The 18,605-nt window shown below is 38.4% G+C and overlaps 1 protein-coding gene across 3 annotated transcripts in view; it reads left to right on the forward strand.

Annotated features, from left to right (window-relative positions):
* The window catches only part of LOC145256272 (uncharacterized), a 126,363-nt gene that overhangs the window by 16,124 nt on the left and 91,634 nt on the right, over positions 1–18,605 (forward strand). For 2 of the 3 annotated variants that reach the window (XM_080114950.1, XM_080114953.1), the window contains exon 2: positions 8,895–9,098. The exons of the other annotated variant lie outside the window; for it this stretch is intronic. In XM_080114950.1, coding sequence (XP_079971076.1) covers positions 8,946–9,098 — 153 coding nt within the window. In that variant the 5' untranslated portion in view covers positions 8,895–8,945. The remainder of the gene's footprint in view (positions 1–8,894; positions 9,099–18,605) is intronic. 3 annotated transcript variants of the gene reach the window in all.

Genomic DNA, 18,605 nt, shown 5'->3' on the forward strand with positions numbered 1-18,605 from the left:
CGTTAGCCAACTATCTTCTGTGTTTATTTTTTAAATATGCGTTCATTTCCTCTTTACATACAGATCGGGGGAATTTTTACTCTTACACACATATATCCTCTGTCCACTAGCAATTACATTCATACAGAACGTTGTTGGTTTTCTTTCATATTATGTTGATTTATCGAATCTACATTTATCCTCTAACAAGCTGGCAGCTTGGCGTTGCCTGGTAATACAATAAGTTTAAACACGATATTCTAATTCATGCAGATTGCATATGTATTATTATAGAATACACCCTCTCTATTGATTATTATATATTACGAGGAATAATTTGTCCGGTGGACTAATTCGAAAAAAATTAAAACAACAAAAAATGAACGTGTAAATAAAAATATTTTAATGATAATATCGTACATCAAATTCCGTCGGTGTTTGTTTACAGTATCACGTCAGCTGATATTTGGAGTTGCCGATGAATATCCTGGAAAATTACCTTTGGTTAATGTTTAGTTTTAAAATATGCAAACAAAGCGGCGATATTGTACTTTGGTATGCAGTAATTTGCATATCAAAATCTACACGCATAAATGACGTAATAGAAGATCTGAAATAAAGATGGCATAGGAGTGGAGTTTGGAGAACCGGACTTAATAGATCGGAGTTATAACGGCGATCGAATGCTGAAAAGAGTCCAGTTTGATTTGATTACAAGCTATTTCGGCAAAGAACTTTAAAAATTGAAAGTGTCAAGAGAATGGAAATACTAAATGATACGCGTCGAATTTTAAAAATTGTAGGCGATGAGAAATGGAAAAAATTAAATGATTCACCTAGAACTTGAAAAATTGAAAGTGTCGAGTGAATAAGAATATTACACGATACGCGTGGAATTTTGTTGAAGGCGTTAAAAAGGGAGAAAGATTGAACGAATCATGTCGAGCTTTGGATGTGTCGAGAAGGAGAAAGACTGAAATGATTCGCGTCGATCTTTAAAAAATTGAGTGTCGAAAATTGGCCTCGAATTTTAAAAACTCCCGTTAAGATTCATTGGATTTTCTTTTTAAATTGTCGTTATGACTCGAAGTGAACGTGTTGGGATATGATTCGGTTAAATGTTGGAGGCACATTCAGAAGTCAACGAGAAAATTCGCCATGGTATGGCTAATTTAAAATATGCGTATATTTATTTAACTGGCAGTTATTTTCATGAAAAAAAACATAAAATGTTTAATAGCATTTAAATGTAACGTGCTTTAAATACACTTTGGGCAGAAGTTAAATGATTTTTTTGTTAACATGATTATCCCTTTAAAAAACGCAAGCAACTAATAGGGAAAAATGAATGTTTAAAAAAAGGAAAAAAATAAATGTTTAAAAGAATATGCAAATTAGATAGATCGTTTGCTAGTGAATGCAATTCCCCAACCAAGATATAAGAAAATTGTATTTTCTTTTCAAATAAATAGAAAAGAGGCTTGCCTTTTTCTGTTGTTCTCGGCCTTCGGGCCGGGATCAAAGTGTATTATCTGTTCCGGCAGATACTGCAAGCAAAGACCATATGTGGGGGCAACCCCACATATAAGACCTTGGTCAATGTAGGGGCAACCCTTCATACCAATTGTCACTATCCAGCTCCCCTACTCCCCGGGGAGTTGGTCCCCATTTCCCCTTCACTCCTCACATTAAAATCGGCCTTGTGCCTAATTTGCTCGGTGGGGGAGCAAATAAATACCATCTGTTCCGGCAGATACTGCAAGCAAAGACCATATGTGGGGGCAACTCCACATATAAGACCTTAGTCAATGTAGGGGCAACTCTTCATACCAATTGTCGCTATCCAGCTCCCCTACTTCCCGGGGAGTTGGTCCCCATTTCCCCTTCACTCCTCACTTAAAAAATCGGCCTTGTGCCTAATTTGTTCGGTGGGGGAGCAAATAAATACCATCTGTTCTGGCATTATAAGACCTTGGTCAATGTAGGGGAAACCCTTCAATACCAATTGTCACTATCCAGCTCCCCTACTCCCAGGGGAGTTGGTCCCCATTTTCCCTTCACTACTCACATTTAAAAATAGCATTTAAATGTAACGTGCTTTAAATATTTAAATACACTTTGGGCAGAAGTTAAATTATTTTCTTGTTAATATATGATACTCATTTGAATGTTAAACACGAATTTGAAACATTCTTGATGCCTGGATAATTTATATACGTATTCAAAAGCAGGGCTTTGCGAAAATTTGATACTATAGAGAAGTTAAATCTGCATTCGAAGCTCGGACTTGTTGATGTGGCACTATATCTCAGTGCCCCGGTTGTTAACACACTCTTCAGCATGGCCGGATGGTGATTTGGCCATAAGCGTAAAGATACACAGAAAGTCAACCACAGAATTCCCTTTCCTCTAACAGGCTCTTTCTATCTGGACCGTCATGAGGTGAGCACACATGTTTTTGTCTTTTCGTAAATGAGAAGGGGAAAAGGTACCCCTTCCCTCAACACTAGTTAGATTAGCAAGCTTAGTTTTAAAGAAGTAATGGCAAAAAATCAATTGTAGGACATGTAAATTGTATATTGTATTGTAATATATATATATTTGTAAAAAAAAATAGGTAAGATTATATAATATACTAGCATGGGTGCCCGGCGTTGCCGAGTGTTTGACGGTGTACGTAAGCAAAAAAACCAAAAAAAAAAAAAAAAACCCACAAAAACAAAAAAAAAAAAGGTCAATTTTTTTAACTTTGACTCCTATTATGACCCCTTAAAATTTATTGTTTTGGGCTCAAATCAAGTTATTAAGTTAAAATCATGTCCAAAGAGCCTATATCTAAAAGTTCAAGTGTTTAGACCCAAAATTGTCGGAGGAGTTTGGTAGAGTTCTCAGAGGTCAAATCGTTGAACTTTGACACCTTAACAGCCAAATTTCTGGCCGAAAACCGATCACATAGATTTTCCCAAATCTCAGTACCCTATATATCAAATTTCTAGTCTGTAGACAAAGTTATTGCGTAGGGAAATGTACACAGGCACACAGACAGACAGACACTAACACTTTTATAGATATACTAGCATTTCAGCCTGGTGTTGCCCGGGTGTTTGGATGTGTATGTTGAGCAAAAAAAGTGATAGTAGGAAGGCAGGATCGAACCTGTACCGCAAAGGAGGAAAAGAACGGGGGAAAAAACCTGACGTCTTTGCGGTTACGACCACCGCCAAACCTGAAGTGACTTATGTTTAAATTAAGGCTAGACAATCAAAAGGAGAGAATATCTTTCAAAAATATCGGCGAAAAAAGCGACACCCCTGTAGAAATGTGCCTAGTTAAAGGTTAAGATATTAATGGTTTTAGCTAATTTTTCGATATTTGTCGTATTAAAGGATGAACTTCAAAACGATGCTGATCTTGGTAAAATCCGTCACCTCTATTGAAAGTTTTAGGCACACATGCAAACATACATATGTACATTTATATATTGGTAACTAAAAATTTTCGACCCAAACCGATGAAAAAGCTTGCCCTATCTCTGAATACCCTCTATGTAAAATTTCAAATGTTTAGACCAGAAATTGTCTGAGTAATTAGGTAGAGACCGCACTGGTCTAATTTTTAAAAACTTTGACCCCTATTATGGTCCCTTAAAATTTATTGTTTTGGGCTCAAATCAAGTTATTAAGTTAGATCCATGTCTAAGGAACCTATATCTAAAATTTCAAGTATTTAGACCCAAAATTGTCGGGGAAGTTGGGTAGAATTCTCAAAGATCAAATCGTTGAACTTTGACACCTTATTAGCCAAATTTCTGTCCGAAAACCGATCACATCGATTTTCTCAAATCTCAGTACCCTGTATACCAAATTTCGAGTCTGTAGACTAAAAATTGACAGAGTTATTGCGTAGGGAAATGTACACAGACAGACACACAGACAGACACACAGACAGACACACAGACACGTTCACTTTGATAGATGTACTAGCATGGGTGCCCGAGGTTGCACGGGTGAAGTATATGCTGAGCAAAAAACAAAAACAAAAAAAAAAACAACAAAAAACGGTAAATATTATAAAACATTGACTCCTATTATGACCCCTTACCATTTATTGTTTATGGCTCTAATAAAGTTATTAAGTTAGGTCCATGTCAAAGGAACCTATATCTAAAATTTTAAGTGTTTATACCCAAAATTGTCGGAGGAGTTTGGTAGAGTCCTCAAAGGTCTAATCGTTGAACTTTGACCCCTTAACAGCCAAATTTCTGGCCAAAAACCGATCACATTGATTTTCCCAAATCTCAGTACCCTGTATATCAAATTTCGAGTCTGTAGACTAAAAATTGAGTTATTGCATAGAGAAATGTACACAGACAGACAGACAGACAGACAGACAGAGACAGACTCGTTCACTTTTATAGATAGATATATAGATATATAGATAGATAGATTTGTTTTACAAAAATATATACGTATACATAAATATATATGGAAACAATTTTTACTATAAACTTTTTTCAAAAATATTATATGCTAGTATAAATAATGTAGAATATCTGCATGAATATAATTACAGGTAATAGTTAACTAAAGATGATTATCTCTTTAAAAAACCCAAGCAACTTATAGGGAAAAATTAATGTTTAAAAAAAGGGGAAAAATAAATGTTTAAAAGAATATGCAAATTAGCTAGATCGTTTGCTAGTGAATGCAATTCCCCAACCAAGATATAAGAAAATTGTATTTTCTTTTTAAATAAATAGAAAAGAAGCTAGCCTTTTTTCTTTTGTTCTTGGCTTTCATCAAAGTGTAGTATCTGTTCCGGCAGATACTGCAAGCAAACACCATATGTAAGACCTTGGTCAATGTAGGGGAAACCCTTCATACCAATTGTCACTATCCAGCTCCCCTACGACCCGGGGAGTTCGTTTCCATTTCCCCCCTTCACTTCTCACATTAAAAATAGGATTTGTGCCTAATTTGCTCGGTGGGGGAGTAAATAAATACATTACCTTTTTTCTGTTGTTCTCGGCCTTCCGGCTGGGATCAAGGTGTAGTATCTGTTCTGTGGATGCTACACTTAAGATAATTTGTACCAGTCAATGGAGGGGAAACCCTCTATACTAGGACAATTATTATTTTTGGTAACCAGAGTGTCCCCTTTTTGCCTACTTTTAGGGGAGCTGGTTTTTACCCCAAATAAATACATTAAATAAATAGAAAAGAGGGGGTTTAATATGAATATCGATACACACAAAAGAAAACCGAATTTATCGGAGTATAGATAGATTTGCAATTTTGTCGCGTATCGTTTTTTTTGTGTCTGCCATAAATTTCTTCATTTAAAAATGAAGTTGTTTTAAGGAAAAGGAAGACTGCAACCCAAATTCCATCAAAGGTCAAGACGTTTCCTGAGAGAAGAAGGAGCCACACAGCCATGTCCAACATCTCAGGTATGATTTTCTTCTTAATAATGACTGGCCACTTTTTACATCTTCATGGGACCGTTTCTAAGACATAAATGGTGGGATCTTTCTATCGATCCAGTAGATATCTCACTGCTGATGCTATTCTCTATCTATATAAGAGCCAGGTACGTCCAAGGATGGAATACTGTTGCCACATCTGGCCAGGAGCTGCTAGAAAGGACTTGTCCTGCCTTGATAGAGTTCAAAATAGACTTCGTAGCCTCGTAGGAGATGTCCTTTTCTCCTCCTTGCAACCTCTATCTCACAGAAGAGATGTTGCGAGTTTGTCTCTGATGTATCGTTATTTTCATGGAAAGTGTTCAACTGAGCTTCAATCTATGGTCCCCCCTCGCCAAACTTTCACAAGAAACACTCGTCTAGATGTAAACACTATCAATAATTTCCCCCACTCTTTATCTGTGCCTAAACCTAAACGTAGTTTCCATGAACAAAGCTTCTTTCTTAGAACTCCACGCCTGTGGAATTGTCTTCCGTTTTCCTGCTTTCCGGCTGACTACAATATGGTTGTGTTCAAGTCTAAAGTAAATAAGTTCTTGATGAGCCGTTCCATATAAGTTATTAAATTTACCAAATTTTCATTACTAATGATTACTATATTGACCAATTTCTACTGTACACTCTTTAACCCTTATCCTTGAGTGGCCTCTGGGCCTTGATAATGTGGTGATGCCTTTGTAAAAAAAAAAAAAAAAAAAAAAAAAAACACGTGACGCCGGTCGCACGCTAGTGACCGGCTGATCGTGTTATAGTGATAATTTGTCGGGCTATGGTAAAACTTTTATATGTACATGCAAGTCGAACTTTGAAAATTCGTCATTTTATAGAAGTTTGAATGGCAATTCGAGTGCCGAACTCGAAAATTCGGTTGTATTTGAAAAAAACACCCCCCCCCCAAAAAAAAAAACCCACCACCACCACCACCAACAACAACAACAACAAAAACAAAAACAACAACAACAACAACAACAAATTGTCGCTTTTAAACAAGAGCCATTTTATGTTAGGTCTTTTATGACGTCATTTTGGCGTATACATTTTGACATGCAAATTACTGCGCATCAAACTAGATATTAAATGGTACTTTTATTGTAAATTTAACTCATGAGAAACTTAAAATAAAATAGTGAGGTCTACCCGAGCTAGAACAGGGGATCAGTCGATTTGTAGTCGAATGCCTTACCACTAAGCTACATCTCCAGATTAAAATAAATCTGTTTTAAGAAATAATTTACTGAAATTTTACTATCTCCTATGACGGTGTAACTTAAAATATCCCCCCCCCTGTAAAAATTATTCCTTTTTTTTATCTATAAGAGAGAAAATATATTGTAAAGATCGGATTTCTATTTTCAATACTTATCTGATAAAATTCTGTATGAAACATCTAAGAAACACTGCCAGACATATGAATTAGCTTTGTGCAAAATTGCAAAAGATTGGCTCAGCCGTTTTTGAACCTATGAGGAAGGAACTCCCTCAGACATATACATAGACACACAAACACACACAAAGTGACTTTTATATAATAGTAGATCATGAACAAAATATTTTTGAGTTTGCATTTAAGTTGAATCGGGTAGAGATCTTTACCCCTGGGCCCACAAAATCACCAGAGATTAGAGTATTCTCTTAATGACCCGATCTCTACAAATTTTTCGGCGTGAGTTTCCTTCTGTTTAGTTCTAGGTAGTCCACTTTCCACGATCTTACCTTCTCTCTTTGAGAAGGAGTTAGTTTATTCCTAATCGTCTTAGGCACCGTTATCGAGGAATACTGACACGGTTGCCCAAGTACTTTTGCAGGTCAAAGTGCTCCTCCTCTGGGGGTGCTGACTTCTCAATCCACCTTACCGACTCTGGTGTCTAAGTTCTTGCAGTGGGAGAGAACTATTTTTTATTGAATCAGTTTCGTGTGGATGTTTCTAATCTGCAATTATAGAAATTGTTTTCTGATAAATAACTTTTCAGTTCAGACAGGGATGGAACAGCACTAAAGTTTTCAGATTTGCCTTCACTGTTGCAAAGTGTTTAAAGAACGCTCAACTTAGCAATACAAGCTTCTCAATCATTGTATGACTTTGAAGCAAGACAAAAAAATATCATTGAAGAAAAAAAAGCTCCTTTCCCAGAACTTCTCGCCTGTGGAACACTGTTCTGCTATCCTGCTTCCCGATTGGATACAACATGATGATCTTCAAATCTAATGTAAACAAGTTCTTGTTGAACCATGCGCACAAATAATCCAATCCTACACAATTTACACCATTAACGATTACTAAACTAACACCTTATTAACTCTTATCCTCAATTGGCCTTCGGGCCTTGATAAGTGGTGACTCCCAAGTAAAAACAAAATTTTCTAGCATGAAGTAAGGGTATCCTCTGCCTGAAAGGGGTCTTATATAGAGTCATTTATCACTGTTAACTATGCAGACTTATTTATTACTAGCAGACAAACCTGACATTGCCCGGGATTGAACGAGGATCAGCGAGTGTTCAACCCTTCCAATACTTCCAAATCCAAACGGGAAACTCGTTATATATGAAGGACTCGATATACTTTTAGGTAGAGCTTATAACAATACTTTCTACCATTTTATGAAACAAACTTTGTGCGAGTCTGTGTGTGGGTGAGTTCGTTTCGCAATGACTCGAAAACGGCTGGGCCGATTTTTGTGAAGTTTCACACGAATGTACTTTATGTAACTGGCAGTGTTTTTAGATGGGTTTTGTATCGGAATTGCTGGGATGAGAATCGATTATCTATAATCGAAATAATCCGATGAAAGAAGGAACAGGCGATTTTAACACCACAAGTGCATTTGAGAAGTTTTATTACCACACACGCCGAAAAGCTCGGTGTATAAAATAAACTGTAAGTTCTTTGATATGATAGGGGCGCGTTCGAAATGTATGTTTCTGTTTAAAGCACAAGTGAACCATAATACGTGTCTTTCAATTTAAACTTAAATTCAAGCCATTATTCGCGCACGACTACTAAGGCCATGCATATAAAATAAACAGTAGGTTCTTTTATATGATAGAGGCGCGTTCAAAATGAATATTTATGTTTAGAGCATAATTGAAGCACGATACTTGACTTTTGCATATTAAACGTTAATGCAAGCTGTTATATATAAAAATAGTTTTATAAAACAAACAGTAGGTTCTATACAACGCAATGTAGATTGCAATGTATTGTGAGATAAATCACTGCAAGAGGCATGTGAGCTTCCTACCGGTGCAACGTGATGGGTCCCCAGCTAAAGCAGACAATCAAATTTCACTTATTTCGATGACAATAAAAATTAAAGATTGTGAAACATTCGTTTATGTCCCGGGCAACGTCAGATCATACTGTTTGTAAATAATAAATGTGTCTTGTCTTTAATTGTTATTTTTAATTTATTTTAATTTAATTTATTTTGCAGACATATCACTGTGTTCATCTCACACAGCTAAAGAAATCCTAGCAAGGCAAAATGATCCCTGGTTACCCATACACTAGCATGATGGTGACAGGAATCCTGCACTGTTTACTCGGGGTCGCTTCCGTTATCACTTCAAGTATTGGCTTATCAACAGGATACAATTTGTCCATTTATTTTATAGTGACACTTCTTATCGGCTTGTATGTAAGTAAAAAATATTTTCAGTATCTTCATCTGGAATTGCTTCATCTCCAATACTAAGTTTCGATTCTTTTTCAAGAACTGTTACCCTCACTTTGTAGATACGCTCACTTCTTTTCACTTCATCTATACATCCAAGAATTTCTGTAAGTGGTTTGGTCCGTCAGTCCATCAATCAAACTTCAATTTACATAGTCTTATTATTACAGAGTGAAAAAGATAAAAGTGTCTCCCTAAAGAAAGCAAGACTACAGCTTTATTTTAAAACTTTTATTTAAAGAAATCAATTCAGATAACTTTAGTATATAGTAGAGCTGACATCTGTTCAATGTAGCCACCATCAGCTTCAATCACCGCCTCGTCATGGGTCCGGAACTGGGAGCATACCTTTTCCACAAGCGCTGGCGGGAGCTCGGCGAATACTCGGCGGATGGCGGAAATCAGACTGGCTTTAGTATTGTGGATGATCATGTTGGTGATGTTCTTGATGTATGTCCAAACGAAGAAGGTCAGCGAGTTCAGGTCCGGGGAGGAGGAAGGCAGTGAGAGAAGGGTACAAAGTCATAACACTTCTGAAACCAAGCTTGGGTCTCTTTAAACATCTGTCCGGCACTACGTCCTGCGGCCACACTCAGGGTCTGTCAGCGGTTACTTGATTGTACCAGGAGATCACCACACCCTTCAGCAGATCCAGGTAAACTTGGGTATTGACTTTCAAGCCAAGTTCAAAGATGTAATGTGGGATGTGGTCCTTACTTGAAATCTATAGACTATAACCAATTTAAGATTTAATTATCAACGGTAGAAGGTTGCGATTTTGTTGCTCAACAGATTTGTCTGGAAATGTACGTCGTGGACGTACAAGTACGATGATTTCATAAGATCCCATTCCGTTAAAATACTTGCAAAACAGGCAAAAGTATGCATCATTGTGGCGAGGGGACAGAGGTTTGATCTGTGTCGATAGTGCGGTTCCTATTAGATTGGAGACTAATTTTTGGACCTTTTCTTTTGGGGGAGGGACGAGTGGTGGATGCGCCAGCCGAGATGTGATACCAATACTCCATGCATGGGGAAATGGTGGCTGTGCAGATATACAGGACACGATCAGGTATAAGGACGTGATAGCACGATAGAGGGAATCCATCTTCTTTGCAGCAGCTTTTGCAATATCCTCAATGTATTTATTCGAGGTCGCAAATCTTACAAAGGAATACTATTCAAATAGCGCTTGTCAAAAACTTTAGCCCAATTGTATTATTAGTTTGCAATAGTGTAAACTGGGCATCTTCACATTGAAGTTCTTGTTTCTAAGGAAATCGCCCATTTTTTTTTTATTTGGACGTAAACAAATAATATTTTTATTAATTTATTTATTATTTTTGAAACGGTAATCTAATCTCTCTCTTTATATATATATATATATATATATATATATATATATATATATATGTATATATATATATACATATATATATAAATTAAATACTTCTGTAAACTTGAAGCAAATACAAATAATAATATTTAACTTGTAATCCCAACCATATAAAAAAAATTAATGCAAACAAGATGAGAATAGAAGAACACAATTTTTGAAAAGAATTTAATTTTACTTCTCCATGATCTCCATGGATTTCATGGAAACAATAATTTACCCTGGATTTCTGTAATTATGTTTTCCCATTCTTATAAATAATCTACGGATTATGAACGGATTATCAATGAATCATCAATGAATTATCAATGAAATATCAATGAAATATCAATGAATTATCAATAAATTATCAACGGACTTATTTGGATGTATCCTGTTTCCTTCCGGATTTGACCTTCTTATGCACTGGATTTCTTCCATATTCTTGTTTTTTCTTTCCTTGTTTCTGTTTTCATATTGTTTATAAACTTTCACAAACTGTTCAATAACCTTTTATGCAAATAGGATTCAGTTCATATTTATAATTTCCTTTAATGCATTAATTTGAAAAAATTATTGTATACATTCCCCCTGATGGGAAGAATTACAAGGATTTAAACTCTGCGGAATAAGGTCGTTCAAGTTTATTTGTACACCTTGTCGGATAATTAAAAATTCTACAGGGTTTTAATGTCTTATGTTTTTTTAAATTTGATTTAATTCTCAATAATTAAATTATATAATAGTATATATATATATATATATATATATATATATATATATATATATATATATATATATATATATATATATTTAAAAGAGTGTAGCTATCAACAATTGTGTGTTTTGGTTTTCAGCCTTTTATCATATTTTTATTTTAAAATATTTTTATAACGCGTTTCAAGTTTTGTTTTGCTATCTTCAGATATTTTCGTAAAAAGTTTTATTTTAAATGAGAGTTTGACATGTTATTTCTACATCTGCTGATACTAAATGTGTTTTTCAAAGTGATGAGGCCTCAGACATTCTGTCTCCAACAGAAAGGTTGATAGTGTCCAGTCAACGCTGAGTTCAAATAGGGGCTTTTGGTTGAAATGGTGAAGGTTTTATACATATATATATGTATATATATATACATACACACATATATACAGGTGCGCGTACATTCAAAATTTAAAAAAATCTAAATTGCACCTCAAAAAACGTCGTCTATGCAATAAAATGTGCAGCATGCGATAAATCCTACATAGGTACCACAAAAAACCTTAGTAATAGAGCAGACCTACACCAATCCAACATCAAAATCGCGGAAAATAGACAACTGCATGTTTCACAGCATATACACACATGCAGTCGAGGCAGATTCGAGATAATGCCCATTTTCCAAACTGACAACTGCTTCTACTTACTAACATAAGAAAAACACTTCATAGCAAGGTTCAACCCCGCCTTAAACATCTCTCAATAATTATACACATAGGTAGGCAAAACACAGAATAAATTTACACGCATGCATACTTAGGTAAATTAGCACCCTCACACACGAAACAAAACAAGCACAATAAAGCATGCGCACATTTTCACGGGCGCGCACATCCATCTCCAGTATAATACCATTTCCCTAAACTAAACAAACAATTAGAAATTATACGTGTGTATGTATATGTACACACATATATGTGTGTATATATATGTGTGTGTGTGTGTGTGCGCGCACGTGTGTGTGAGTATGTATGCGTGTATGTGTATATATATATCATCTGCTATCTATCCTCCATCGTGTTTGTATGTGTACATGCACTTATATTTGGGTGACTGAATACATGTATACATAGGTGCTTGGATTAGGAAAGAAAGAAAACTTCAACCAATATTAAAAAATGCTCTGCCGAGGTTGCTCCAGTTCTGTCCAAACTTTACAATAAATGCCTTAACGAATCTTGTTTTCCCGACTGCTGGAAAACCGCCTCTGTGGTACCAGTCTTCAAGAATTCTGGTGAAAGAACTGACCCACTAAATTATCGCCCCATTAGCCTCCTCCCGCTTTTCGTCAAAATATTTGAGTCCTTAGTTAATCAAGCCCTAGTCCAGCACCTAACAGCTGCTAAACTCCTGACTGACAAACAATATGGATTCAGGCAAGCCCGTTCAACAGCAGATATCTTAACTGTAGTTTCTGAACGTATATACCGTTCATTGGATAAAACAGGGGAGGGTAGAGCGGTGGCCCTCGATATATCTAAGGCTTTTGACAGGGTATGGCACGATGGTCTTCTAAGGAAAATTAGATCATATGGAATCACTGGAAGAATTCATAATGTAATTAAATCCTTCTTAAGTAATAGAAAAATCCAAGTTGTCCTCGACGGTCGTACATCTAAACAATATGACATAAATGCGGGAGTACCTCAGGGGTCTATCCTTGGACCTCTATTATTCCTGATATTCATAAATGACCTCCCTGATAAGATTGTTTTGGAGATGGGTATATTTGCCGATGACACCACTCTCTATAACAGATATGAGGGGAAAACAAATGAACACATATCCAAGGAAATGGCAGAAACGCTAGAGGATGACCTCCAATCCGTAGTGGAATGGGGACAAAAATGGTTGGTCACATTCAATGCTGCTAAGACTAAGCTTGTTTCCTTCAATAACTACAAGAAACCTTCTCTACCACCAATAGCAATGGCCAAGATCACATTACCTGAAAGTACTTCTTTTAAACTCCTCGGCCTAACGGTTACAGGGAATATGAACTGGAATAGATACATTGAGAGCATTGCCAAGGCTGCTGCAAGGAAGGTTGGCTCCCTCTACCGTGCTAGAAAACTACTTACGCCTGCCACTATCCTATACCTCTATAAGGCCACCATTCGCCCATGTATGGAGTACTGTTGTCACATCTGGGCTGGTGCATCTGCTTCTTGTCTCTCGCTTCTGGACAGGGTTCAAAAGAGAGTCGCCAACCTGATAGGTCCTGAACTGTCATCTAGGCTTCAGCCTCTGTCCCATCAACGAGATGTTGCATCCCTCTGCCTGTTCTACAAATACTTCAATGGTGAATGCTCTGACGAACTGCAAACACTTGTACCTCCCCGACGTAACTACCCCCGACAAACCCGACAAGCTACTAAGTCTCATCCCTTTACAGTAGAGATCCCTAGGTGCAAGAAAGCCTTTTACTCCAATAGTTTCTTCCCCAGAACTGCGGGTCTTTGGAACTCCCTTCCGGGATTCTGCTTTTCCAACTGCAATGATATGCAGAAGTTCAAGTGTAATGTTAACAAACATCTTTCTATTCATCTCCCTTCATAATGACCCCGCTAATTAAGTCCCTGATAGTAGCCCCCTGCTTCAAAGTGGCACTGTGTCTTGTTTGGGGTGAAAATTGAATAAAAATAAAATATATGTAAGGTATGGGTGTATGAATGTGTATGTGTGTGTGTGATTGTGGATGCGTGTGTCCATATATTTATGGGTGGACTGGGTGGATATATGCGCACCTGTATATATGTGTGTGTGTGTATATATATATATATATATATATATGTATATATATGTATGTATGCTTATGTATGGGTGGGTACATGCATTCGTGTATGTGTGTATATGGATGTATGTGTATGTGTGAGCCCCTGCATATGGCTTCATATATGTGCATGTGTGTATGTATGTGTGTGTGCCTGCATACGTATATATGAGCATGTTGAGCAACAGTAGCGATGATAGTAGGAATGTCAGCCTCACTCAGGACGCTGGTGTTGGTGCGTCGGTCCTTCCAACTGATTCTGAGGATTTTTCGGAGGCATCTTTGGTGGTAGGTCCAGGGTTTTTACGTGCCTCCTGTCTGTTGTCCAGGTCTCCGATCCATAGAGAAGAGTGGGCAGCAAGACAGCTTTGTATACCATGATTGTCTTTGCCAGAAGGTCACGGTTCTCAAATACTCTCTTCCTTAGCCTTGAAAAAGCCCCACTTGCACAGCTGAGACGGTGTTGTATTTCATCATCTATGTTGGCTTTTGATGATAGGATGCTGCCTAGGTATGGGAAGTAGTCCACATTTTTCAGTCTAGCGTTATCGATGGAGATGTTTGGGGGTGAGACTGGAGTACTGTTTGGTGGTGATTGATGGAGGATTTGAGTTTTTATATTAATTGTTAGTCCTAGCTGTTTGTACGCCCTCGTGAAGGCAACCAGCGTACACTGTAGATCCTCTTCTGCGAGGGCTACAAGGGCGTTATCGTCTGCATACTGTAGCTCCATAATGGATATGGTGTTCGTTCAACCTTTGGCCCTTAATCTGTTGATGTTAAAAAGTCGCCTGTCAGTTCTGTATATAATCATAAACTCCACGGGGAAGATGTTTGTCCGTAAGATGGGGGATAGCAGTAATGAAGATGGAGAACAGGGTTGGGGCAATGACACATCCCTGTTTCACTCCCGTATCAACCCTGAAGGGCTCTGTTTCATCTCCACTACTACTGAGGACTGTAGCTGACTTTGTACTGACTGACAAACAATATGGATTTAGACAAGCCCGTTCCACAGCAGACATCCTCACTGTGATCTCTGAACGTATATACCATTCACTGGACAAAGCGGGGGAAGGCAGAGCGGTAGCTCTAGATATATCTAAGGCTTTTGACAGGGTATGGCATGAGGGTCTCCTCAGTAAAATCAGATCATACGGTATCACTGGTAGAATACTTAACATAATTAAATCCTTCTTAGATAAGAGAAAAATCCAGGTAGTCCTCGATGGTCGCACATCTAAACAATATGATATAAATGCGGGAGTGCCCCAGGGTTCTATCCTTGGACCTCTATTGTTCCTGATATTCATAAATGACCTCCCCGACAACATTGCCTCTGAGATGGGCATATATGCTGATGACACTACACTCTATGGCAGACACGACAGGAAGACGAATGAACACATTTCTAAAGAAATGGCAGAAACACTAGAGGAAGACCTCCAATCTGTAGTGGAATGGGGACAAAAGTGGTTGGTCGCGTTCAATGCTGCCAAGACTAAACTAGTTTCATTCAATAATTACAAGAAACCCTCTCTACCACCCATAGCAATAGCCAACGACTCTTTATCTGAGAGTCCATCTTGCAAACTCCTTGGCCTAACGTTCACAGGAAACATGAGTTGGAACAATTACATTGAAGGCATTGCCAAGGCCGCTGCAAGAAAGGTAGGCTCTCTCTACCGTGCTAGAAAACTACTAACACCCGAAAGTATCCTGTACCTCTATAAGGCCACCATTCGCCCATGTATGGAGTATTGCTGCCACATCTGGGCTGGTGCATCTGCTACTAGTCCTTCGCTCCTAGACAAGGTTCAAAAGAGAGTCGCAAACCTGATAGGCCCTGAACTCGCATCTAAGCTTCAGCCTCTGTCCCATCGACGAAATGTTGCATCCCTCTGCCTTTTCTACAAGTATTTTAGTGGTGAATGCTCTGACGAACTGCAATCACTTGTGCCCCCACGACGCGAGCACCCTCGACAAACCCGACAGGCTACTAGATCCCACCCCCACACTGTAGAGGTCCCTAGATGTAAAAGATCTTTTTACTCCAATAGTTTCTTCCTCAGAACCGCAAGACTCTGGAATTCCATTCCAGGTCCCTGCTTCCCCAACAGTACTGACGTGCAGAAGTTCAAGTGTAACGTGAACCGACACCTTGCTGCCCAAATCCCTACATAGTACCCCAGTAGTTGTTGCCCCTGATAGTAGCCCCCTACACCAAAGTGGCAATTTGCCTTGTTTGGGGTGAAAATGTAAAAAAAAAAAAAAAAAAAAATATTGTCATGTAGCAGTCTCAGTACCCGAATGTACCTCTCTGGGCATTCAAACCTTGCAAGAACCAGCCAAAGGACTTGACGGTTCACAGAGTCAAAGGCTTTAGTAAGGTCTATAAAAGCCATGTATAATGGTAAATTTTGCTCCCTGCACTTTTCTTGGAGTTGACGAGTAGTGACATAAATCAAGCTGCTGAGGATAAACGCAAGCACAGAATGGACAGATTATCAACCAGACACACCCAACCCACCCCACAACTACTACCTTTATCTGCCCAAATTGCACAAGAAAAATTGGGTCTAGGATTGGGCTCTATGCTCACCTGAGGACCCACAGAAGCCACAACGGAGGTCTTACTCGGACACGAGTGACCGCCGATGATGATATGAGCATGTATGTACACACATGTATGTATATATATGTGTATGCGCATGTATATGTATGTGTGTGATTATGCGTGCGTGTGGGTGTATATGATATGCCTATTCTCCATCTTACTTATGTGTGTGTGCGTGTACTTATGTTTGAATGATTAAGTACATGTATGCACGCGTGTTTTGATTGGGAAAGACAAAAAAAATTAACCAATATGGGTGGATGTGTGTGAGTACGTGTGTGAGTGTGTAGGTAGGTGTGTACATATGTCTGCTCCTACATATATTTCTGTGTATATGCGTTTGTATATGTATGTATGCCTGCGTGCATGCATATGGGTATGTATGTGTATGTGTACATGTATGTATATGTATGCGTGTGTAATTGTGTGTGAGTGTGTACTATACATAGGGAAAAAATCATAAAAACATAAAAATCTTCACCAATTGAACCAAAAGCCCCTATTTGAACTCAACGTTGATTGGACACTACCAACCTTACTGTTGGAGACAGAATGTCTGAGGCCTCATCACTCTGAAAAACACAGAAAAAAGCTGCTTTCAGGACTGCCAGCAACCACTGTAAAAGAGTAATAAAAAATGCAAGAGAGCTATATGCCCAGTCTGTTAAACCCAAGGTTGCTGATCAGCGGCTTGGTCCCCACCAGTTTTGGCAAATAACAAATAGGATCCTGAACAGAAGTGTGCGTTCTATCCCAACCATTATCAATGGACCAGAGGTCATCTCGTCAGCGTCAAACAAGGCCAAACTATTTGCAAAGAACTATGCAGCTAATTCTACCCTATGCGACGAAGGCCATCAACTCCCCATATTTCCTCCTATAACACAGAACAAGCTAGGTAACATACAAATATCCGTGCATGAGGTCGCCAAGCTAATCAAGAACTTAGATTCCAGTAAAGCAACTGGCCATGATGGCATCCCAATTATAGTGTTAAAAAAGCTTCAACCAGAACTTGCTCCCATACTTACGAAACTGTTTAAGCGCTGCCTTAAGGAGAAGTGCTTTCCGACTCCCTGGAATACCTCATCAGTTTGCACTGTATTTAAGAATTCAGGTGATAAGTCATATCCCTCTCAGTACAGACCAATAAGTCTCCTGTGTGTTATGAGTAAGTTACTGGAATCCATATAAAATAGAGAAATAGTCAACCACCTCAGCATGAGTAACCTTCTTAGTGACACACAATATGGTTTCCGCTCTGCAAGATCTACCGCAGATGTGCTGACGGTTATATCCCACAGGATTAGTGAATCGCTTGACAAAGGCTTCCTTTCTAGGGCAATTGCTCTTGACATATCAAAGACCTTCGACAAGGTATGGCATAAGGGTCTACTTCACAATACTTCCAGCTACAGTATGACTGGAAATGTTTTCTCAATCATTAAATCATTTCTCTCCGATAGGCTCATGAGAGTAGTGGTAGATGGACAAAAATCGGAGGCCTGCAATATAAATGCTGGAGTCCCTCGGGGGTCAATCCTAGGCCCAACTCCCTTCCTGATCTACATCAATGACCTCCCTAAACACATACTTAAATCATTCGTTGACATCTATGCTGATGACACGACCATCTACGGCAACACATCAAAGGCTGTAAATGACAAAGTTCTCTCTGATTCTCTCTCCTCTGATCTCGAGCGCGTGGTTCAGTGGGGGAAGATGTGGTTAGTTACCTTTAATGCATCCAAAACCATACTCCTATCCTTACATTATTAACGCTCTGATCCCCATCTGGCATCAATTGTGATGGATGGCTCTCGTCTGGGAGAGGCCCCGTGTTTTGACAAGCTTCTGGGTTTGACCTTTACTCCTGATCTGAAATGGAACACGTACATCAAGTCTGTTGCCAAGGTCGCTGGAAAGATGGAGGGATCCTTCTAC

The sequence above is a fragment of the Euprymna scolopes genome, chromosome 32, assembly GCF_053919585.1.
Source record: "Euprymna scolopes isolate OS-2025 chromosome 32, ASM5391958v1, whole genome shotgun sequence".
In the NCBI taxonomy this organism is placed as follows: domain Eukaryota; kingdom Metazoa; phylum Mollusca; class Cephalopoda; order Sepiida; family Sepiolidae; genus Euprymna; species Euprymna scolopes.